Below are 23559 nucleotides of genomic sequence, written 5' to 3' on the forward strand. Positions count from 1 at the left end.
ATACTTCTGGAGAAGCGCTTGGGTGGACTGAAGATCAGAGGAGGCAGAACCAAAATGCCAGATTCTAACTTAGAATTCTCACTGCCAGGAACTAAGCCTTAGGAAAGGCATCCCAGCTTTTAAGAGCTGACATGGCATGGCAGTTCAGAGTTTTGGGACTGGGGAACTGGGAGAGCGCCATTCGAGTCCCCACTCAGCCTTGAAGCTCAACAGGAGACTTCGGGGCCAGTTGCTCGCCACCTGTCCTACCTCCAAAGGTGGTTGCTGTGAGGAAACGGAGTGGCAAAGTACACAAGCCACCTTGGGCTCCTCCCAGGAGGGAAAATGGCAGGGTTTAAATGCAGTGAAAGAATGATAGAAAAGGGGCAGGACTACAAACCGAGGAACCCATGAAATGATGCTATGGGGAAATGCCCTCTTGCAACCCCCATCGGGCTGGATTTAGGGCCTACGTTTGAGGCACTCCAGACTGCAAGGAAGGGACCTGTGGCCTGTGGTGGGCATGCCTAGAGGACCAGGCAGCCGGAGACTGGCAGCTTTATGCCCTTGGGGCCTCAGTATCTCCGCACAGGGCTGGGGAAACTTCAGCTTGAACTCCTTGGGCATCACTTCTTGCCAATGTAGATCATACTGCTTTCGCTGGGCGGCTCAGTAGAAGGCAACGCCTTCCATTCCTGAGTTTTCTGCACTGCCATAAGCTTTCTCTGTCTATCAACATGGAGATAGCCAGGAAGTACGGGCGGGCAGGTGTCCTTGAGTCTCACACATCCTGAAAAACTGGCTGATTTCACAAAGCACTCAGGACTAGAGGGTTGACATTCCACTCCTGTAGCCTTTGGTTTAGGTAAAGGAAAGGAAGAAGGCACTGAGGGAGAAAAAGGACCTCTTCTAGGGAGCCTAATTTGCATTAGTAAGCAGTCTGTTGTAAGAACAAAACAACCCTTAAAACCTACCCAGCACATTCAATTTGCATTTTTGTAAAAGTCTTTAAGGCCTCGCTAGTACTACGCCTAATAGCAAACTTGGGTGGCAAGGAAATAGCGTCAAACCAAGGTATGCTGCAGAAGCCCAGAGCTTGTCGAAGTACAGTTGAAACAGGATACAGTATTTTGTGCCAGATCCCATTTGTTTATACATGAAAAAGAAAATCATAGATGGGATTGATGTTACCATCCTGTGATACATTCACTTTCTCTTTTATGCAACAGAGTGTAGCTGGTAATATGCTCATTCCACAGAAGTGCAAAAAAAGCGAGCCCACATCCTTAGCTGTGGAACCCACTGGAACTGGATCCACTGGATCTATGTTGTAAGCCGCCCCGAGGCTTCGGCGAATGGGGCGGCATAAAAATGTTTTAATAAATAAATAAATAAATAAACTGCTGGGCCAGGCACTTAACCTACCTCACAAGGTTGTTGTGAAGACCAAACCAAGAGGAGGAGCTGTGAGCTGCCTTGAGTTCTTCGCAAGATGAAAAAAGGCCAGTGATAACAGTAACATAATAATCAGGTGCAAAATGCTTTTTTAATGTCTCCATAGCAGTTGTGGGGGAAACCCAGAGAGAGCTTCGTAGAATAGTTGAGCTGGAAGGGGCCAGAGGGCCATCAGGTCCAACCCCCTGCTCACTGCAGGACACGGAGTTAAACCATCCCTCTCAGAGGGCTGCCCAGTTGCATCCCAGATGCCTCCAGGGCAGGAGAGCCCACCACCTCCCCAGTTCACTGGTTCCGTTGTCATACCGCTCTGATGATGCTCTGCTCGTGGCCACCTTGTGATGGTCCCACAAGCATCCGGTTGGAACAGAACGCCTCAAGTCTCTCCAGCACCGCTGCTTTTACTGCCAGGTTTGAACAGATCTTTCTGCATATTCGCTAATTCACTCCTGGGATCTTAAGCTGTATGGCTCCTTCTCTGCTCTTCCTGAAGGCCGGGATGCCACCGCACTAGGACCTTCCTTCTGCAGAAAGACAGCTCCTCCTCCCCTTTTTTGCAGAGAGGGGGCACTTCTGTCCCCCGAGACTTGAGGACCAGGAAGGAAGCAGTGGAGCTCTCCATACCAAGACGCCTCTTTCGCTTGGAGGCTGCACCCTCCGACTGAGTTGGCATCACATTTAATCCATACAGAAACTACTCAATGAACCCTTCCAGGCGGTCACATCTTGAGATCTTTAAACGAACACAGCTGAATGTTCCGTGTTTTGTAATGGCTCTGCAGCTCAGCATTCTTCAACGTTTCAAGTTCATGCAAGCGTTCCCAGGACTGCGAGAAATCATCCGGCCCCTCACCACAGCCTCCGACGGGTGGAAGGCTGGGGTACCCCGGATGAGTCATCAGCTCAATGGTTAAACTCCTGGTTTCGTGCTCGGGGCCTGAGAGTGAGCGGGAAGGAGCGGAGGGGTCCTCCTTCGCTAGATATGCCCCAACGGCATTATCAATGGCACTAAGAATGTTGATGACAGACATATTTTTTCCCATGGTGCTCAACCCAATATAAATGTCTGGCCACCTGGAACAGGAAGAAAGAGGCATGTTAAATCACATGGCTCAAGGGATAGCAACCCTATGGGGAAAGAGGGGCTCTTTCTTTTTTCCCCCCACCATCCTGGCATGTCTGTTTTTATTTATGCAGACCCACTTGTACACTGCTTTTGGGATCTCCAAAGCGGTGCCGTTTCCAAAGTTTGGGTGCTTCACCTTATGCCGTGCTTCCTAAACACATCCACTGTGTTAAGTGAGTCCTTCTCCACACCCAGATAAAAGTCCATTAACGGCGGGTCTATCCAAGCGCACCGGGGAAGGTCTGGTTCTATCGGCACGCGTGTGTACGTGATTCCATAATCCTCCAGGACCTGTGCGAAGACTTGTCTGATCTCTGGAAGAGGGAAACAAGGGGAGGAAAGGGAAAGCATTCAGGGATGCAAACGCGTCCTAACGCTCTTCTGCTCCGAGAGGACGGATGCTGCTGGAACCAACGATGTCTAGGGCCAGCTAATGCAGAGGAGATGCATCCTACCTGGGAGAACATGGACATGCTGGTGTCCATCCATGTGATGTGGCAAGTGGCCTGTTAGCTCACGGAACAAGTCAACTTGTGCTTTCAGTTCCTGCTTCACCTAAGAAGAACAAAAAGAAGGGAATGCTTGACGGGTTTGCACTTGGCCGGCTGACGGGGGATTCTGGGAGTTGACCCCACACGTCCAGAGGGTGCCAGGTTGGGGAAGGCTGAAACAGGGCTGCTCTCTGACAAATGCTTTGGACTCCTCCTTCCCTGCTGAACTGGAAGAGCAGCGCAGCGTGCGAATGCCATCAAACTCTTATCACCTGGAATTCCGTATTTATCCACAATATTTCTTAGCCACTCAGGTACCCGAATTGGCAGAACCTTGACTGAATGGGTACAAAATCTGAATAAAGAGTAGAACCCATAACAAGACTATTCCTCTTCTCCATGTTCTAGTTTGCTTTTCCAAACTTCAGTCCTGTGCTCTCCTTACTAAGAGCATGCCAAGTCTTAATTAAGCTATTTGGGATGGGGGGATTTTTTTTGTTGGGTGGGGGTCCTTGCACAAGTATTGGGGCCACCTTTGAGCATACTCCTCACTCCTCTCTTTTCTCAGTGGACTCACTGAATGGACCGTGGACTCACAAACTGAGTTTGCCATTAAAAGGCGTCATGTTTTAAAACAAATTATGTGGGCAGCGCCAGACAATTCCGGTCCCCTCGATCACTGGAAAATGTATCCCCTGATGAAGAGGACCTCTGGAGATGGGCCCCAAAACCCAACTAATAGGGTTGTGCCAACATTTCTGCACGGGATATCCCACACACGACCCTGAACTTGCACGACGGGACTTGTCTTTCCTCTTCTCACCTCGGACAGTTTAAGGAGACCTTCTGCTAACGCTGTCCGGATCCCCATCTTTCCATGAAAGAACCCATCTTTGTTGAGAAGCGAGGACTTCTGCTTCAGTGCTGGGCAAACAGGAGAACCTTCTGAGAGGTTGGCATGGAGTCCTATTGGAATGTGGTACCTGGAGAAGGAATATTTAACACCCAAATTTTGCAATGCTTTTAGGAATGATGGATTTCTATGAAAGGATCGTGCTATTTTTTCTATTATAGATAGAAAAGATCCAAGTGATCCTTAATGATTCCTAGTCCCTAATGAGGAACCCATTAAGTCAGGGGTGTGCAATTCTATTTCTTTTGGCCTACAACTCCCATCAGCCCTGACCTGAGGGATTATAGAAGCTGTAGAACAGAACAGCCAGAGCACTGTGGGCAAACAAGATGGTGGCCAGCATCCAACATGGAACCACTGCTGGGGGTTCCTGGCCGAGGGGCCCACTGACTAACAGCCTGCCAATGGGGAAGACCTCAAACCAGCACTCAGCTCTGAACTTACTCACCAGATGGGTCAATGCCAGTTCTCAAGCCATTGGCTCTTCCGCTAGAATACTGCTTTAAGATTATGGTATGTAAGCCATCCCGAGGCTCATGCGAATGGGACAGCATACAAAAATTCTAAATAAATAAATAAAATCCACCCAAGGTTCTAAATTAACCTTCCTACGTTGGGCTAAACTACAGCTCCCATCATCCCCAGCTATGCTCCGGCACATCTGGAAGGCCTCAAGCCGAGGGAAAGGCTCTTCTCACATTCTAGTGAGACAAATAAATCATCAGCTGCCAGAGAGAATGTGTAACATTTCTGTTACAGAACACAAGGATAAATCTTTTAGTCAGCAGAGGCAGTTAAAACAGATTAAAGCGCTGGCTATCAACATCTATATTTATCACTGCAGCCATTGAAAAAGATTAACCCACATCTGAGGGCCTTTCTACCTTGAGGCTTATCTTCTAATCAGTGATGTAACCAGCAAGCATTCAGGTTCAGCATGAATGGCAAGTAACCAGGAATAACATAATTAGGTTGTAAAGTTATAATCCACCACGTTCGACATTTTTTGAAATCTCCCTTGGCTTAGATTCCCAGTGCAAGAAGCACGAGAGGTACCAGCCCAGGAGTCAGACAACAAGCTGCCAGAATCATGACCTCTATTTCTGAAGTTCGGAGACTGGGTGATGCTCCGTCTAAATAGCACCACCGTTGCAAGATTCTTCTCCAGAGAATCTTGCCTTCTGGAGATGTGCCCAACGTACAACAGCCTCCGTTCAGTCATTTTTGCTTCCAGGGAAAGCTCCGTCTTGAGTTGCTGCGGGACCCACTTGCTCATCTTTCCATCTGTCCTCTGTCTTCACAAAGCTCCTCCAGTTTCGGATGCTCCCATTTATTTTCCGCCAACTTTCACACTGGCCAGCTTTCAGGAATGCAATAGGGCGCATGAGCTTGGCCTTGGCCTTCGGTGAAACGTTCTCACACTTGATGATCTTTCTAGTTCCTTCAGTGCTGCCCTTTCCAACCTCAGTTTTCTTCAGATGTCTAGGCTGCAGTCTCCCTTTGAGCTGGTGACTAACCAAGACATGATCCAAGGTGTGCAGACAGAGAAGAAAGAAACCCCAAGGGATGGGGGGGGGGCAAAAAGGGCCCAATGAGAGCTGAGAGCTGAGCATGTTTGGGGGATTCAGGATGCTGGTGGACTATAAAATGGGGAAGAGGGAGCAGCTGGTATCCTGAACTGGGAGTATCCCACACAGCAATACTTTATTTTCAGTGCCGTCCTGTTGCTGACAGAAGATGCTCAGCAATGCCAGTATAAAATTCTCTGGCCTAAATTTAAAGAAGTGCTTTCAGACCCTCGCAGAGACTGCTTTTCACACCCATCCTGGCATCTAATCAGAAACTATGCCAGGAAGTTTCCATATTTACAAAAGGAAAATCTGGGCATTCCAGAGAGAGAGGCAGAGACAGAGACAGAGAGACTAAAACTGTGGATTTAAAATGTCCTTTGGAACATCTGTCAAGGGACACCTTGAAGCGGTTAATTTTACATGCTGCTTTTCAAAAGTGGTAGTACTTTAAAATAAGAGTATAATGCAGGTATATTTTTAGGCTACCAAAGAGAGGTGTAAGGAAGCTGTTCTCCTGGGCAGCTGCAGGAAGCTGGGGGTGGCATTCCAACACAAGAGCAAGAGGTTGGGGTAGGGTATAAGAGGAAACTTACATAGCCTGAAGTGCCTGATCTGGCTTAATCTTGGAAGCTCAGCAGGGTTGGGCCAGGTTGAAATCTGGATGGGGGACTTGAGCCCTGCAGCTGCTTGGACCAGATGGCCTGCAAGGCCACCTTCCAACTGTATGACTCTCTGACACTGCCCCTTCAGCAGACCTCCCCTCTCGAAATACCTGAATGGCACAGGTTGTGAAATCTAGGATTTCCCTGTTGCGGCCACCACTGCACCCACTTCGCAGTCCTGATTCTGAAATTTATTAGAGCAAATACATATTTGCTTTAGCAGTGCTGGTTTTGATAGTGTCGATTTTGATTCCTGTTTCAGTACTCAGGGATCCGAATTGGACTACACTGCAGACATCTTCTGAGATCAAGGGGCACGCAGAATGTGTGGCGGAACCACACACAGGACACGCGGTCCATTGCGGCTGCTCTGCAGAGATGCTGCTCCTGATCCAGAACATATCAACGCACTTTGGTCTCCACAAAGGGATCTAATCCCTCCAAGGCGATGAACGGGTGGACTGGGTCAGCATTCGTTGCTCTAATCCCCTTTTAAAGTTGCCCGCATTAGACTCTTTAACCTCATCCCACAGAAGCCAGTGCCGTCGATTCACTCTGCACTGCGTGAAGGAGGCCTTCCCACTGCCGCCCCGGATCTCCATCGCTCAGCTTCACGCAGTGAGTCTGGAAAAGCGAGCATTCTAAGAGACAGGGCGGGAAAGGTTCTCTACAGCCACACTCTGCCTCCTTGTATAAATCTCAGCTACGCGCCCCTGCTTTCATTTTGCCGTTCTCCCAACTGAACATCCCCCCAAGTTCTAGCCTTCCTGGTCAAGGAGAGCTGATCCAATGCCCTGATCCTTCTGGCTGCATTCCCTGAGTTTTACTGATTGTTGGCTTTCTGAAACCGGACACCGAAGCAAGCGAAGAGCCGAGCGCGGTGGCCTCTCACCTCTTGGCCAGCTGCACTGCATCGCCTGCGGCGCTGCCATTGACCAGCAGAGAGACGTTGGATATCGCTCCAGCAAGGAAACAGTCCACAATGCCTTGGTTTCTTCTTGGACAGTAGCCAAAGTCATCTCCCGTTACGATGAGCTTCACTGCAGCCTTCAGCATCCTTAAGAAGGAACACTGCGAAGAAAACTCAGAAGTCAGGCCTCAAATGCCCCAACTCATGTGCTGCTGAAGCGCTCACGGAGCTGCAGGAAATAAGAGGGCCACGTAGGGGGTGAATCAAAGCGTGAGTCAGCACGGATGACAACTGCTGGCATGACGTCTGGTGTGCCTGTTTCTACGCATTCGGTAATTGCTAGTCTGACCTATGCCGCTCTGCCCATTCTCCCAGGGTGGAGTTCAAAACAGTTTGCTCCGGATGTTCCAGGAAGTTAGCAGTGACTGCAAGTTCAGTTTCTCCTCCCAAAGGTGCTTCTCCTCCCCGCCCCGCCCACTGCTCGTCAGCTAAAAAGTCAGGGGCTTTTGCATTTCCGGCAACCAGCCAGAAGTTCCCCGTGGAAAAATTAGAAAGAGCCTGAAAAGCAAACATCCTGATTGAACAAATGCTCTTCTTTGCGAGTTCAGGACCTGACTCATCAGTGGCACGGAAGCCACAGCGAGGTTGGAGCTGGTTTTGCATAGCCGGGGTACAAGGAAGCACTGGCTGCCCGATGCTGCCGGACTACGACTCCCATTGGCCACGGTGATGAGACCTGCAAGCCAGCAGCCAGGCCTCTGCTGTAAAGCAGCACGGTGAGGGGGTCTGAGCAGCCTGCTCCTCTGGGCTACAGCTCTGTCCAGATGTTTTCGGCTACCACTGCAACCCTCTGTACCCTGCAGATGTTTTGGAGAGCCAATGCGGTGGTCAGAGTGCTGGACTGAGGACCCGGGAGAGGCAGGAGATCGCTCCCCCTCGGCCATGAGGCTCTCTCAGTGACTTTGGGCCAGGCACTTCCTGTCCGTGTAACCTACCTCGCAGGGCTGTTGTTGCAAGGGGAAAGTGGAGTGACGTAGGCTGCCCTGGCGTCCTCACGGAAACCCCCTCCCGTCAGTTCCTGTTGGGTAAGGCCCAACCCGGGGGCTGCGCTCCTCACTCCCAGCGACCGGCAATCAGGCTGCAGCCTCTGCCCACGTGGGCGGCAACTCCATTTCAACTCACGGGGTCTGTCTCCGAGGAGGTGTATAGAACCGCACTGCAGCTGCCTACTCCGGCTGCCCACAAGAGTGGGCAGCTCCCCTTACAGCACCTAACACAGTTACTTGTATGACAGCATTTCCAGGAGCTGCTCCTTGTGGTGCTTCCCCCACGTCATCGTTTTAGCCTCACAACAACCCTGCGGGGTCATTAGCCAGAGGGGGGATGCGCTGGATGGCCGAGGGGGAATTCGGAGCTGCGCCAGCCCAGTGCTGGTCCAATCCAGGCTTCCCCACCCTGGGCTGGAATACAGTTCCCATCACCCTCCCCAGTGCAGTTGGGCTAGTTGAGGATGATGGGGCTTGGAGTTCACCACATCCAGAGGGTGCCAGGTTGGAGGAACCTGCTCAGACACCTACAATGCCTCATCCTCCACTCGATTCCTATTTTCTTCCCCACAACCTGGAATCACTTTCAGATTTGGAAAGGGGGGACACACGCTGTTTTCCTCCCCACCCACAAGCAGGTTCCCCTCCTCAAGTGGCCACACCCCCTTCCCTACCCCTCCCACTTTTGCTTCGGCCCCAAAGCCCTCTGTGGCTTCTCAGCTTTTGCCCAGTTCCCCCCCCCCCCAGTCAATCAACAGCATTCAGCTAAAATATGCTGGCACTGGAGGATTTTGGTCTTTCCCCTTTAGCCTTTATTTTATTTATTTATTTATTTTTGGATTTATAGCCTGCCTTTTTCCTACAAAGGGCTCAAGGGAGCTTACATCATTCTCCTCCTCCATCTTATCCCCACAACAACAACCCTGTGAAGTAGGTTGGGCTGAGAGTCTGTGACTGGCCCAGAGTCACCCAGTTGGCACCATGGCTGAGCGGGGACTCGAACCCACATCGTCTGAGTCCCAGACCCACGCTCTTAACCACTGCACCACACTGGCGCTCACCCAGCGTTGGTGCGCAGCCCTTGGGCTGAAAGAGGGTCTTTGCCCTAGCTGTGGGTCGTGCGACCCACAATGGCAAACAGTTTCATCCGCAGAGCAAGCTTTTCTCCCAACTCCTTCCTGGTTCGGCCTTTTGCCCTCTCCCTGGAGCATGACGTGGGATCGGGCAGCAGGCGGGCGGGGGTGGAGGGGGGCTTGGCTGCTGCTACAGTGGGGGATGGAAGTTGGAAGCCCTCAGAAAGTCCTTCTTCTGTGAAAGGCATGTCTTTGCTTGTGCAAGAGACTTTCACAATCTCATCAGCCACTTCTGCACTGGATCCTTCTCAAAATTAACTGGCAGTGATTCCCTTTGATCGGAAAAGTAAAGCAGGACAGAAGGACAGTTCTCTGGAAATTAGCTGGACTTGATTGCACAGTAAGCCCAGGAGTCTCGGAAGTGGCACTCGGGTCACAGGTCTGCCTCATCCAGCCCTGCCCATACAGATGAACAGCAGTCACTTTCCGGGGGTTCAAACAGCATGGAAACTGGGCCATAAACACAACTAGGAAGGTCACAACCAGCTCACAGGTTGCCTGGCATTCAATCACATTACCTTCTCAATACCCAGACGTGTTCTCTCTCCCCACTTAGCCCACCCCTCATCTCACCACGCTTTGCAAAAGAGATCAAATCTTTCTACCCCACCGTCAGACTCTCACTGAACTTTGAAATGAAGCAAGCCTGTTCTAATCTACTTCCACTCCTGAGGTTCAAAACAGGTCGGTAACATTTTACTGGGCTTTCCCCTCCTCCTCTCTTCTTCTGAATTCAAGAAATTGCTGGTGGTTGGGCAGGTTTTATGGATAAATGTGTGTATGGGATAAACATACAAGAAGCCAGGGGTATCATCCATCAAAAGGACAAAAGGAATTGTATTCACAGCCTTTGCTGAACCTGGTTCTAGCACAGAGATGGATGGATGGTTCTTGTGAGTTTAAAAGTTTTTAAAGCAGATTAAAGGCTGAAATAGGCCAATTAATGAAGAAGTGAGCTATATCTCTAATGAAGATAAACAGCAATCTCACCTTCTGGGGGTGTGGATGGACTTACCTACCTGCTTCTTTTGAAAGTCATCTGGGCAGGTTAAGGAAATAGGAAGATTAAAACTAGCAACATAAAGGTCTTTGGACTATGTGTTTTTAATCACAGTTTTCAAAGCAGCTCACCAAAGACAGAACAAAACACCGATTGTTTTGTTAAAATAGAGCAAAACAATCCCAGCATTTAAAACAAAGTTGGTAGAGGTTTGCTCCCCTGGCGGCCTTCTTCAACCTGATGCCCCCCAGAAGATAAAAACCGATTAACTTGCTAAGTAATCATGACTTAATTAAGCCACTATGAGTTTAATGATGCATAACCAAATCTGGATCCAATCCCCTGATTGGATCAGTCAATAAAAAAAAAAGCCCACACACAAGAGCTGGAAATGGGTTGTTGTCGTCAAACTGAGGACTGTTGTTGACATGTGGCTTGCTGTGTTGCCTGAAGCAAACTGAGATGAAAAATCATGCTGAACAAGCCACAGTTTACAAACCAACAACAGACCGTGGGTTCTCATCACAGGTAGTTCATCACTTGCATGGTTCACATCAACCCACTTTTCAAGCCAGGTGCAACACTTGAGTGTGGATTCAATGTCCAAACCCAGTCATGGTCTACTTTTAGAGGAAATGAAGTTGGATATAGGCTTAGTGCATTCAATTGCCTTCACCCCATGGCAGCCCCTCCAGCCCTGAAAAGCCACACAAAGCGTCAGAAATCTATACCGAATAGGATGATGTGGAGTGAAGAGGGACTGGAGCAGCCGTAGAAGGCAGATCCAATAAACCCACCCGACTGACCGAGCTTCTTGTTTGTCCTCTGGGCAAGACTGACATCCCAACTGCTTAGAACAGCCAGCCAAAAGCCCAGTGCCCAACCCAACCACAAAACCACAACTAAGCAGAGTACTATGGTGCAAAAGAGAGCAGCACAGAACAGTTTTTCCTGGTGTGTCTTAAAAACTACTTCCTGATCCTAGCAAATTGCTCCAGGAAGCCACAGTTGGCTTCCTGGAGCAAAGCACTGGCACAAGCCCCATGCAAGGAACCCAGGAAATACCGCGGTGCAAAGCCGGTTTTGCTTGACAGCTGTCCTCTAAGGTTCATACCCAGGTGGGCAACTTATGGCCCGCCAGAGGTTTTGGCCTACAGCTCTGCTGCCTCAACAGAGCCAACAGCGAGGGATGATGGGAGTCGTAGCCCTCAAGATGTTTTGATGAACAAGCGGCCCATCCACGGGTTAGGGTACCACTGATGCCATTTGAAGCACAGCCCTTCCGTGTATAAATATCCCAATAACAATTTTCATAGAAAGGAGCTCTGAATGAGTTTGAATGGAACAATGAACCCACATCAGAAATGCTTACGGTCTTTATTCTTCCCCAGCATTTTAAAAAGACTTTGACCCTGGGATCTTGCGCAAGGCTGGTGACCGGAGGGAGCTTTTCAGTCCAACAAGGATGCAAGGAGCTCCCTTAGCAAATGGAAAGACTTCGGCGATATTTGAGTACCACATAAAGTGAAGGTGGCATATTGGTTTGAGGGCTGTTTTTCAAAGGATAAGTCAAACATTTAAAACTGGATTTCAAGCAATTTAGGACAGGAGATGCTTTTTCTAGTTTAAAATGAATGACGTTTGCCATTAAAAACAAGAGCGCTCTCTCTCTTTCTGACAAAGTAAGCTCTAATCCACAAAGTAAATAAAACTGCCATAAATTTCACCAGGCTGGTCTTTGTTTCCCAGCAGCAAATTGCTACACGGTAACTCATGGAACAAATTAAAAAAAAAAAAAAATGAGCTAGGCAAGGACTTGGAAATTAAATGAAGAAATAGGGTGCTTCTTTTATATCAGATAGTTACACAATTGCATTTATACCCCACCTTCCTCTCTCTTGCGAGGTACCCAAGAGGGCTAGCAAGATTTTCCTGCTCTCCCTTACAACCCTGCGAGGTAGGCTAACCTGAGAGTTTGTGGCTTGCCCCAGGGCACCCACTGAGCTTCAGGGCAGAAAGGGGACTAGAACCAGGTCTCCTGAGACCCGGTCCAACTCTGCAACCATTATACCTCACTGCCTCTCATTTATTCTTTTACGGTATTTGTATCCCGCCGTTCCAGCAAGCAAAACGGCACGCCGGGAGACTCGGTCGCAAATCACATGTGCGCATAATAATCATCCAGATCCATTGAAACACCGCTAAAAGCAGCGCGTTTACTCGGAAGTAAGGCCTACTGCGCCCGGGCGGCTTGGCTCGCAGCTCGGCGGGCGCCCCGGGCCGCGGCCGGACGGGGCCCGGGGTGCGCTGCTGCCCCCCGGAAAGCGCCGCATCTGCCTCGCCGCGACCCCTCCCCAGAGGCCGGCCCGGGCAGGGCCGCCGAGCGATCCGGCGGGCTGCGGAGCCGCACCGGCGCCCGCGCCCCCGCGGCGCCCCAGCCCAGCGCGGGGCCCGCGGGGCGCCCCCCGAGCAGCGAAGGGCCCCTGCACTCACCCATCGCGGAAGCCTCGCGGCGGCGGCGGCGGCGGCGGCGGCGGCGGCGGCAGCATCGCCCAGTGGCTCCGGCAGCGAGCGACGCTCGCGCAACCCAGCGCGGAAGGGGAGGAGGCGCGGTCATGTGCGGCCCGGGCGAGCGCAGGTAGGGCGCGCGCGCCCCCCTGTGGCGCGAGGGGGACACTGCGCCGCGGGCGCGCGCGCGCTCGTTGCTCCGAGGCGCCGCTCGCCCCACGCGGTGGCATCGCCCCGACGGCGCCCCGCGGGGGCTCCGGCTGCAAGGCGGGGCTCGGCTCGGCTCGGGAGCGCCCCACGCCACGGCCGGCAGCCTCTGGACCTGCAGGCGTGCGGGCCCCTGCAGAGGCGGAGTGAGGGGCTGCCCCAAAGGGCCCGGACCCCCAGACGCCCATTGGAGGCGCTGCCTCTCGGGCGCCACCTGCACCCCCCGCAGGGGCCTTGCTGAGCCCGGGGCTACGGATCTGCCCCCCCCCCCCGCCGTCTGCCTGCCCAAGGATAGCCAGCCTGCGGAGCGCAGGGAAGCCTTTTATAGGGCCGTCCTGAGTTACCCTCCGCAGGCTGGGATCCGTGCAGGCACCAGGGGGCGCTGTGCCACCGCTTCTGAGCCTGACGCTTCTGGGGTTTCTGCCCCAAGGGGTCAACCCTCCCCCCCCCCCACCCCGCAGTCTAATTCCCATATAGAAATGGGATCTGGGAGACACAGTGTCCACGAAAGAACGGTTTGCCCTTTCCCTCCCCACCTGGGATCCCTTGGAAATTCCTCCCTCTCCACCATGGTGGCGAAACTTAGGAAAAAGCTTGCACCTATCACCAGGAGGGTCTTTTTAAATGGCTTTGTCACCAAGAGGGTTGCGGGAGGGGCACTGCAGTATGTGGAAACGGGACTTCTTTCTCTAGCTTCAGTTGCTCCCCAAAATCTCCCCCATGGCAGTTAAGGTGATGAAGCGGTGCTCTTGTATGCAAGCTTTTAAAAAGTCCTGGAACTCTTTGCATTCCGCAGCCACAAGTTGCAGGACTTTTTTCTATCTAAACCGGCATATAATGGCACCCTCAAAAAAAAATATCTTTCCATTGGTATCACTGGACACTTAGGAGTAGCCACAGGCAGAGGAAGTAAACCCAGAGTCAGGGCCCTTTGGCCATCACCCTACATTTGATTTTGAATTGCTGTTCTTGTACAAAAGGGTACCTGCCCTGGTCTGAAATACCTGCCCAGAGCCTAGGACTGCTTTAGCCCCACCATGATTAATGAGGCTTACTTCCTGTTGAGTATTTTTAGGTCCGTAGCCAAGAAAACCTGGAAGATCAGAACTTTATGTCTGGTGTAAGAAGCTGACATCCAGCCGTCCTTTTCCTTCATCTTTTTAAAAAAATGTTTTTTGCACATTGCAACAAAGCGAGCCATCCCTCAAGAGGCTCAGCTCTACCTACTGTGGTCTGAATCAAGATAAAGAATGTGTTGTGGTTTTTTAGAACATTCCCTGTGTTAATTGGCTTGTCCGACACCAGGATGTTTGTGTTAATCAGCAATGACAGTTTTGTGATTACTTGCCGCTAAGAGCACGGCTACCCGTCAGCAGTCCTTTCTGCGCTCCACTTCCCTCTGGCCTCATGGCTTGCAATTCCTCCCCACCAACGATCCTTGCAATTCAGCATTGCATTTCATGCATCTGAAGAAGTGGGCCCTTGTGCCGGAATGCTTATGTCGCAATAAGTGTGTTTGTTTTTAAAGTGTCACAAAGGTACCTTGGCCCCGAGTTGGCTTGGCTCGCAGAAGCAAAGGTTGGCCTCCATGTGAAGCAGAGGGAGATGCGTGAGATGGATCTTCTGTGTTCTTAGGAGATCAAATTCCTCTTACGCTCCTCTAAAGCGGAGCCATCAAAGATGCTGCAGGATGGAAAAACTGATCCTAGCCCAAGCAAATAGACTCCCTGCCAAGGGGGCAGCACCAGAGGCCGGTGGGCCCTTGCACAAAAGACCTTCATCCCCTCGCCTCTCGGGTCAGCGCTGCAGTTTGGCTGCGTGGCAAGAAGCAGCCAGGAACTGGGTAGGTTTCCCACTGCAGGGGCAGGAGAAGGAGCAGCTTACTCAGCCCCTGCTGGGGTCCCTTGGCAGCTGCCCAGCCCGGTCCTGCTCACTAGGAGCTATCCTCTACTTCACCTCCTCAGCAGAAGAACCTGCTCTTCTTTGCACAGGTTGGAATGTTGTCCAGAACATGCTGAATTAGAATAGACAAGGCTTCTTTTGTTTTGTTTTTTTAAGGATAATTCATCAGGCTGTTGTTTTCTAAAGAAAGAATTACAGACCATTCACCGCAAGCATGCAGCCAAGCGACATTCTTCCAATAGCTTTGCTTTTGCAGGTAAGGAAAGTATATTCGGGCAGGCAGGAAATTCTGGTTCCAAAGGGGCAGAAACTGCCCTTGCCTTGTGGATGTCCAGGGGCAGGCAAAGGGAGGCAGAGAATGTGCGGACATTGATACAGGTCCACTGCAAGCAGGTCCCTGTTTCTCTAAGGAAGATGGAACTCGACATTCAGAGGAAGAGGTGATGCAGATGGGGGTGGCAGGTGTCACATCTGCCCCAGCCAAGCTGAAAAGGTTAGTGCCATGGCCACTCAGGGTGCCATGGCCTACAACCAATTTGACCCGATTTAGCGGAAGTCCTCCTTTCAGTCAATATTGTGTGAATGGAATGTCCTATGCAAATTAAAGGCATCCTATGGAACATCCTATGTAAATTAATGGAATCACGTGGACAAACAAACAGAATCGCCTACCCAACAATGGCAATGGAAGGGTCTTTCTGAGTTCTGTGTGTTCTTTGGTTTCTACTTGGACCTTGGGGGCCAAATTCCTTTCTCACATTGGCAGAACTCTCCATTTCAGAAAGCTCATGGATTAGGATCCTGGATGAGACATTCTGAAAGAGCGATTCTCACCCTTCCACCGCCCAATTGTGAGTTGTAGTTTTTAAGACAGACCATCTAGTTGGGCAGTTGTAATGCTCCGGCACCTGTAAACAATCCCGTTGGAGGGCATGAAGTCTGGAGCAGCAGGTCAGCTTCTACCAGTTCAGCGGCCACCACCAAGAACTGATCAAACCCAGCCTCCTCCATTCCCAAGAGGACAACTGGCTAAGGACGCCCCTGCTTCCTGGGCTTCTTTGCCACCCACCCACATCCTCAGGGGAGCTCAGCTACTTTTCAGGTTGCACTTTGCACCAACCTGGCTGCTGAAACCACAGAGGAAGACCTGCCTCTTGTGAAATGCCCCTCCCTTTTCAAGCCCCCCAAGTACACAACCCTATTTTCTTCCTTTGCTGAAAACAAGGTTAAGGATTTGGGACAAAGTACAGAATGGGGGAAAGCTTGGTTAGGTTTTGGAGCAGATCAGGTCAAAGTAGCAAAGGGCAAATGAAAGGGGGAAACGCCATCTGGCTAACACAGCCCCTTGTGGCGTTTCCTGCCTGCCCTGGGCCCCCAGAGCAGAGAAACCTTGGGCCATTTCTCCTGGACTCCCGTGTTCCCAGCAGGACTCAATCCCAGGCACTGAGCAGGAAAAGGACAGCCTCCCATCCCTCTTTTCCAGCACTCCTCTGATCCCTCCCCTCTTCCTTGGGTGGAGATTTCTGAGGGTCCTCTTATTTGTGTGTGTGCTGACTGTCCAGCAATGGATGCTCCCCAGGTGGATTCTGGGAGATTCCTCCTGTTCAGGCATCCGAACTGTTGACTGCCAAATGGACTGGGGTGGCCTAGAGATGCCCTCCGCCATTGCAGTGCCAGCATCAGCTGACCTGGCCTCTCGCTCCAGCAGAGACCCGCACGGAATTGCAAAAGGAGGTATCTGTTTCTTGGACTCAGGTAAGACAGGGACAGGATGGTCTGGCCACCTGGGTTGCTCCAGGCCAGCTGTAACAGGAGTGATTTCCACACACATGGGGGTATTTGCTTGCCAGGCTGTACTCTAGCTAAGTCTGCACTGAGTCTGTTCTTAGAATTTTGTCTCGACTTTCAGAGTTTCTAGTCCTCATGAAAATGGGATCTTAAAAGGAAAAACAACATCACAAGAGTATAAAGAAGCTCTTTGCCTTGCATACTGGGTTAACCTTGCCCCCCCACCCCATGATTTTTAAGCTATTACCTGGTATGCTTTTCTCTTTGCTCTTTCTTTCCTTCCTTGTTCCTACCTTCTTCAAAGCACTCTCCCTCCCTCCCTCCCCTCCCCTCCCCTCCCTCCAATGATAATATCTATGTACATTTCTCACCAACCATGTTTTCTCTTAGATCTTTCCTCCAGGAAGGAATCCACACAATCCACACTCTTGGGAAGAAGCTTTGCTCAGTTACCATCAGGCAGGTGGTACCTCCATGCTCTCTTCTTGGCTGCCCTCCATGTAAAAGGAACACCTACCACAACAGCCACTTCCTGTGCATGCGGAAAGAGGAGGAGGAGGAGGAGGAGGAGGAGGAGGAGGAGGAGGGGGCAGGCGCTGTCCTTTCAGCACCATGGTGACTCGCAGATACTCTGGCTATCTGGCGGATGATGAGAGCCTCAGGGGGCCTCAGGTAAGGACCCAGGGGGCAGAGGACTGATGGATGCCTGGGCCAGGTGGGATCTGCTCCCCTCTCCAGGAGGAAAGGATGACTTGCCATTGCAAGATCCAACTCGAGGTTTCGGGCCTGCCTCTGCACAGGGAAGGGCAAAAGGGATGGAACAGAGGAAGGACCAGATTGGGTTTCCCATACCTGTACTAACCAATCGTGAACCCCCAGGCTCTACCTATCATGGAAAGGGTTGGTAATAAACCTGCCCGTATCATCATGCCTTTATGTAAATTAAAGGTGGGGGACCTTGTAGACAGCCAGGCCTTCCCCCCCTCTCCACCGACCTACTGGCGAGGCTGGTGGAGGGAACCACGCACAAGAGAGGAAAGGGAAGTGACATCGCCACCCACATTTGGCTCTGGTCCTGCCCGTTGCTGGAATGATGACCAGATGGGTTGTGAACAAGATAATGTAGATGTCAAGTAGGACCATGTTTTCTCTCCCTGATGGCCTTCCAAGATGCAACCGCATTTGGAATACTGGGGAATAAAAATATTCTGGAGCTGTATTTGCAGAGCCAGAATACTGAGGAAAGCAAAGCTGGGGAAGGTGTAGAAAAGCCGCTAAAATCATCAAGAGCTTGGCACACTGATCCTCAAAAGAAAACATAAAGGGATTGAGACGTTTTAGTGAAAACTTCCACAATTTGGGGCCCTCCAGAAGCTTGGGACCTACAGCTCCCAACTTTTCTGACCATTCACCAAACTGACCAGAGCTGATGTGAGCTGAAGCTGGCTTTGATAGGACTTCCGCCTCTGGGGTACTTTACCATTTGACATCAGACCTCTTCTTAAAACACTTCTCTTCGCCTAAGCTTTCCTTGAAATGGGACCCAGCGCAAGAGCTTCTAGCACACTGCCAAGCAAGCAGTTTTACTGCTGATTAATTTTGCACTGGGTTGTTTTTATTGCTATGTTCAGGCTTGTTTTTATGCCATTGTATTTTATGTTCAACCTCTTTGATACCCTTGCGGAACGTAAGACAGACATCTGAGCCATAAATCCTACACTGATATAAAGGTCCAAGAAAGTGTAGAGAAAGATCTCTCTTGGATCACCTGCCCCAGCCCAATGAGATTATTCTGTACTGGTATCTTGTTTCTTTTGTCAAATGCTTCTTTGACTATTCCAGTGAATATATGCAAATCAACACATCTGTGTCTCCTCTGTTCCTGTTTTGCTTCAACATAGATGAGAAACCTGAATGCTTGCCAGAGAAGAGCCACATATGACTGGGGAAACATGATGAGACCACCTTCTCGCTGTCAGTTCAGGAATCCAGACTCAACGGCTTCCACCTCCACTTCCGTTCCTTTCCCATGCAAAAAACAGGGGAAGCGAAAACATCGTGAAAGCAGCAATGCCGGAGAAAGCAGCCATCTTGCTGCTGAATTTTCAGAGTTTGTGGATTTCCTGGCAGATGAGGATGTATTGGACAGCCTCCAGAGCATCATGGAGGATGCGGTCCAGAAACTCCGTAATGTGACGACAGAGGAGGGGGAGCCTGTCTTTGAAATCCAAGAAGAGTCTTGCTCTAGCCCTGGCAGTGAATCATGGTCAATTTCCTATAGTTCAGTGTGTTCCCAGTCTAGCTATTATACCACCACATTGAGCTCTGATGACGACTGGCAGAGATGGACCAGGAGCAAAGGGCAGTCTAGACCAGAGGGCCAAATGTGTCTCTTGGATAAGTATAAGGCCAGACTTCCCAAGCTGGAGAAGACAACCAAGCAAGGTGTCTCTGGAGGGTTCCACACAGAGGTATCTCTGGGCTGCTCACGAAGGATAAGACCTTCCAGATGTCTTGATATTTATTAGCTCTGACCCAGCCGGTGTAAGCCATGCATGGCAATGCACTTCCTCACAAGCGTCTGGAGGACACCGGGTTGAGGTCTAGGGTGATGACGCCCAAAGAGGTCCAACCCAGGAGGGAAGGCTGGTTCTACCAGAGACAGAGCACACATGTCATGTGCCAAAGAGATGGAATCCTGGGCACCTGCAGCGATGGATTCCAAGCGGGGTGGAGAAAGAGTCCTGCCCAGCTTTCCGGGGAGCTGTTGTCCCACAGCATAGCCAGTGAGGCCCCTGGACTGGGTGTGGCCTGCGCTCCACAGGACCACCAAGGCATCTTTTAATTTGGCTACAGAACCCTAAATGGGTCAGATGTTCCTTGTCTTGAAGCTTCATTTGACCCTTTTAATCCTCCGCCATCATTAAATTGGCTACATTCAGCCTCTTTGGTGATCCATAGGTCTGACACAGCTTTCAAACCCTTTTTGGAATTTAAGAGCATGTTTGGATGGAAGGGGGTGCATTAGAAGCCGTGGCAGGTGTATGTTGCCCGGCCCTAATAAAGGCAGACAGGCCAAATGGTCTGACTCAATATATGGCAGCTTTTATGTTTCTATTTAACATTCTGCATTTGTCTTAGCTGCAAAATATGAAATGAGATTAGTCTGTCCCAAACTTCCTTCTGGAATAACTTTCCTTGCTCGCTCGCTTGCATTTACATTCTCCTTTACTCTTTTACAGACCTTTTCAGAGCAATCAAGCCCAAATTACTTTTTCCAGCGAGAACATTTCCATATCTGGGCCAAACTGGCAGAGTCATTTGAACAACTACAACCGCCCAAAAAGAATTACTTTGCAAAATTTCAGAAGCAGCTACCAGAACAGTCATTTTCATTAGAATCCCTTCATAAGGAAATTACCAATGTTTTAAAACGGCCGACCCCAACCAGCATTCCTCTGTATTATCCAGGGAATCAGCCTTTCCAGGCTTTGGATTTCTTGGAAGAAAATAAAATCCTGGCAGCTCTTCAAGATATTATAAACCAAGCTGTCTGTCAAGTTCTGGAGGCAACTGGGATGGAGTTCTTTGATGAGGAAGGCCACCGTATGCCGTGGGACTCTTCCATAGGATATAGTGATGAAGAAGAGGAGGAGGAGAGGGAAGAGGGAGAGGAAGAGGAAGGGGAAGGGGAAGGGAGAAGTGGCTCAGTATCTTCTGGGAGTGAGGAAGAGACATCGGATGAAGACTCCAAATCAGAAGGAAGCAAGACAAAGAAGAAGAAGAAGAAGAAACAGAAAAAGAGTAAGGGGAAAAAGAAAAAAAAGGGGAAGGTGGAATCTCCCTCAGCAGAAGAGAAGGGCAAAACAAAGTACACCCCACCACCGCTTCCCAAAACCAAGCGGAAATCCCTGGTCCCGGAGGAGCTTCAGCGCAAGCCAAAATACGTGCCACCACCACTCCCAAAAACAAAGCCAAGGCTGCCGCCCGAGGAGCCCCCTGCCAAACCCAAATACACTCCACCCCCACTTCCAAAGCCCAAGCAGAAGAAGCAAGAGGGTGCTGGGGCAGAATCGGAGTCTTCCAAACAGGTACGGGCAGGGCGAGAGCCCTGGAGTCTACAGGTACCTTGGTATGATGAAGATACTCCTTTGCCTACATTTTTTTTTATTTTTTTACTTATTTTTCGGTTTATATCCTGCCCTTTTCCTACAAAGGGCTCAAGGCAGCTTACATCATTCTCCTCCTCCATCTTATCCCCACAACAACAACAACAACCCTGTGAGGTAGGTTGGGCTGAGAGTCTGGGACTGGCCCAAAGTTGGCTCCATGGCCGAGCAGGGACTCGAACCCAGGTCGTCCCAGTCCCAGTCCCACGCTCTTCACCACTGCACCACACTGGCTCTCTCATTTGCAACAGCTGGTTGAGATTCAGGGACTAGACCAAGGATGCAGGACCAGTTTTGGCCCAAGGGCTGCATTCCCATTCAGAGCAGTGTTCAGGGGCCGCATTCTAATTAATGATGGGTGGAGCTGACAGGGAAGGGGGGCAAATGCAGATGAGGCAGACCTAAATACCCAAGATGCCAGCACGATTTCATGGAATGCTCTTCTGACAATAGCCAAGTTTTAGGCCCATCTCTTGCAATACGTGGGGCTTCCCCTGAAGACAGTCCGAACACTTCAATTGGTGCAAAATAGAGCTGCCAGGTTGCTGACGGGGCGTTATGCTCACATGACTCCAGTCCTCCATCAGCTTCACTGGCTTCCCATTGAAGCCCGGGCCCAATTCAAGGTGTTGATTATGACCTACAAAGCCCTAAACGGCTTGGGTCCTGGCTACCTGAACGAGCGCTTACGTCCGTATATGCCCGACCGCCCTTTGAGATCTGCGGGAGAGTCCCTTCTCCGGGAACCCTCCATGAAAGAAATTAGGAGAGTAAGTACCCGGAGGAGGGCTTTCTCTGCGGTGGCGCCCAACCTATGGAATTCACTCCCCAAAGAGGTCCGCCTGGCACCGTCGTTACTGGTTTTTCGGCGCCAGGTAAAGACCTTTTTATTTAAACATCATTTCAATTGTTAAAACATATGATCTGGCCTGGGCAACTTCTTCTTCCTTCTCTTTCTCCTCCTATATTTTTATTTTATACTGATAATTTTAATTTTGTATTTGTAAATCAATGTATTTTTTGTATTGTTATATTTAATGGTAATTTATTATGTACTATTGTATTTCAATGTATTTTATCATGTTGTAAGCCGCCCCGAGGTTTCGGCAAGGGGCGGCATAGAAATGTTTAATAATAATAATAATAATAATAATAATAATAATAAGCAAAACAAACCCGAAGTCCTCACGGAGCAAGCCAAGAGCTGCGGCTGCAGTGGTGGGAGCTTAGCTACAAGCTGCTGGAAGAACAGGGTCAAATGCAGCGCCTTAAAAAAGAGCTGCAGCGTTAAAGCAGAAAGGAAGAGTCCTGGGTGATCGGATCTTATTCTTAGCATTTGCAGCTGCAGAAGTGTGTCTGGAATAGAGCTATTGTTTTGCTTTGTTTTTATCCCACCTTTCCCCTTTCAAGTCAGCGTACATAAATCTCCCCCCTTCCTCCCCTCAAGCTTGCTCTCACAACAACAACCCTGCGAGGTAGGCCTGGCTGAGAAGCAGTGTCTGGCCCAAAGTCACCCGTGAGCTCCATGGCTGAGCAAGTCTAGAACCCAGAGCTCCAAGCACATGGTCTTAACCACTCCATCACACTGGCTCTCTTTCTCTCCTTTCTCTTAGTACTTTTAAAGAAAAAAAATGCCAGTTTATTCTGTAATAATGCCTCATTACAAAACCACTGTGGCCTGGATCCAATTTCTAGTCTCCTCACCCACAAAGTCACCCAATCTCAGGCTCAGGTTAAACTGGAGTGAAGAACTCTGTAAGCTACCTTGTGGTATATAGTAATAATACTTCTTTTTATATTTTATATTTTTTATTTATTTTATATGGTTAATTTTAATTTTATATTGTTATTTTTGTATTTTATTGTGTTGTAAGCCGCCCCGAGGCTTCGGCAAGGGGCGGCATAGAAATGTTCTAATAAATAAATAAATAAATAAATAAAAATACAAGAGGCATTGCGAAGTTTTAGAAGGTAGGGAAAACTGCACAAAAGCTGGCAAATTAGCAAATAATTGGTTGAGAATTGGGATAAGGGCCAACTGGGGAATCGCAGACAGCCAGACGGAGACTCCAGGAGTGAAAGATTTGTGTCTTGGATCCTGAAATTCTGCAGTATACTGTGCATAGTCTCAAAAGCACTCTCTAAATGTTTATTCCTTCCAATGTTTCAGAACTGCCCTGCACAGAAAACAGATCTAAAATTAAAATTAACCCTTGCAGTTCAGGGAGCACATAAAACTACTTAAAAATCTTATATGTAGCTTATTTTAAAATTCTATATTTATCTTACTTAGGAATATAGAGGGCTGAATTAAGATTTTCCATGGGTCCCCTTGCCTGTCAGAAGCTTCAGCAAGGCTCTCTGAGCTTCAGTTCCAGAAATGCATCACATTACCTCAAGGACAGTGTCTCAGAATATATTAAATATATAATTCCTTGTGTTTGGAAGGGCAGCTCTGCATGAAACACAGCTCTTAGACTTGTTCAGTTTTCCCAGTGTAGCCAGCATTTGTTTTTATGACGGCTAGCATTCCCTCCTAGAACCCTTACCCACATTTTTGGAGTGATATACCCACAGGTCATGGTACAGTCATGCAGAAGGACTGAATTATGTGATTTCCCTGCATGGGCAGATCAGCCGTCATAACCACAAGCATCATCGTTCATGATTACCACACACATGCAGCGCTTTAGAACTCA

At 49.8% G+C, this 23559-nt stretch overlaps 1 protein-coding gene across 1 annotated transcript; it reads right to left on the reverse strand.

Moving 5' to 3' along the window:
* Positions 1-1506: 1506 nt before the first annotated feature.
* YDJC (YdjC chitooligosaccharide deacetylase homolog) lies at positions 1507-12869 on the reverse strand. The gene is made up of 6 exons (XM_044440621.1): positions 12780-12869; positions 7090-7268; positions 3875-4034; positions 3016-3115; positions 2697-2874; positions 1507-2508 (listed from the first exon to the last, which is right to left on the reverse strand). The coding sequence occupies exons 2-6, from the start codon at positions 7251-7253 to the stop codon at positions 2154-2156; spliced, it is 957 nt and encodes a 318-aa protein (XP_044296556.1). The 5' UTR covers positions 7254-7268; positions 12780-12869; the 3' UTR covers positions 1507-2153.
* Positions 12870-23559: the final 10690 nt, after the last annotated feature.

This window comes from Varanus komodoensis, unplaced genomic scaffold (assembly GCF_004798865.1).
Source record: "Varanus komodoensis strain SLA01 unplaced genomic scaffold, ASM479886v1 scaffold38, whole genome shotgun sequence".
NCBI lineage: Eukaryota > Metazoa > Chordata > Lepidosauria > Squamata > Varanidae > Varanus > Varanus komodoensis.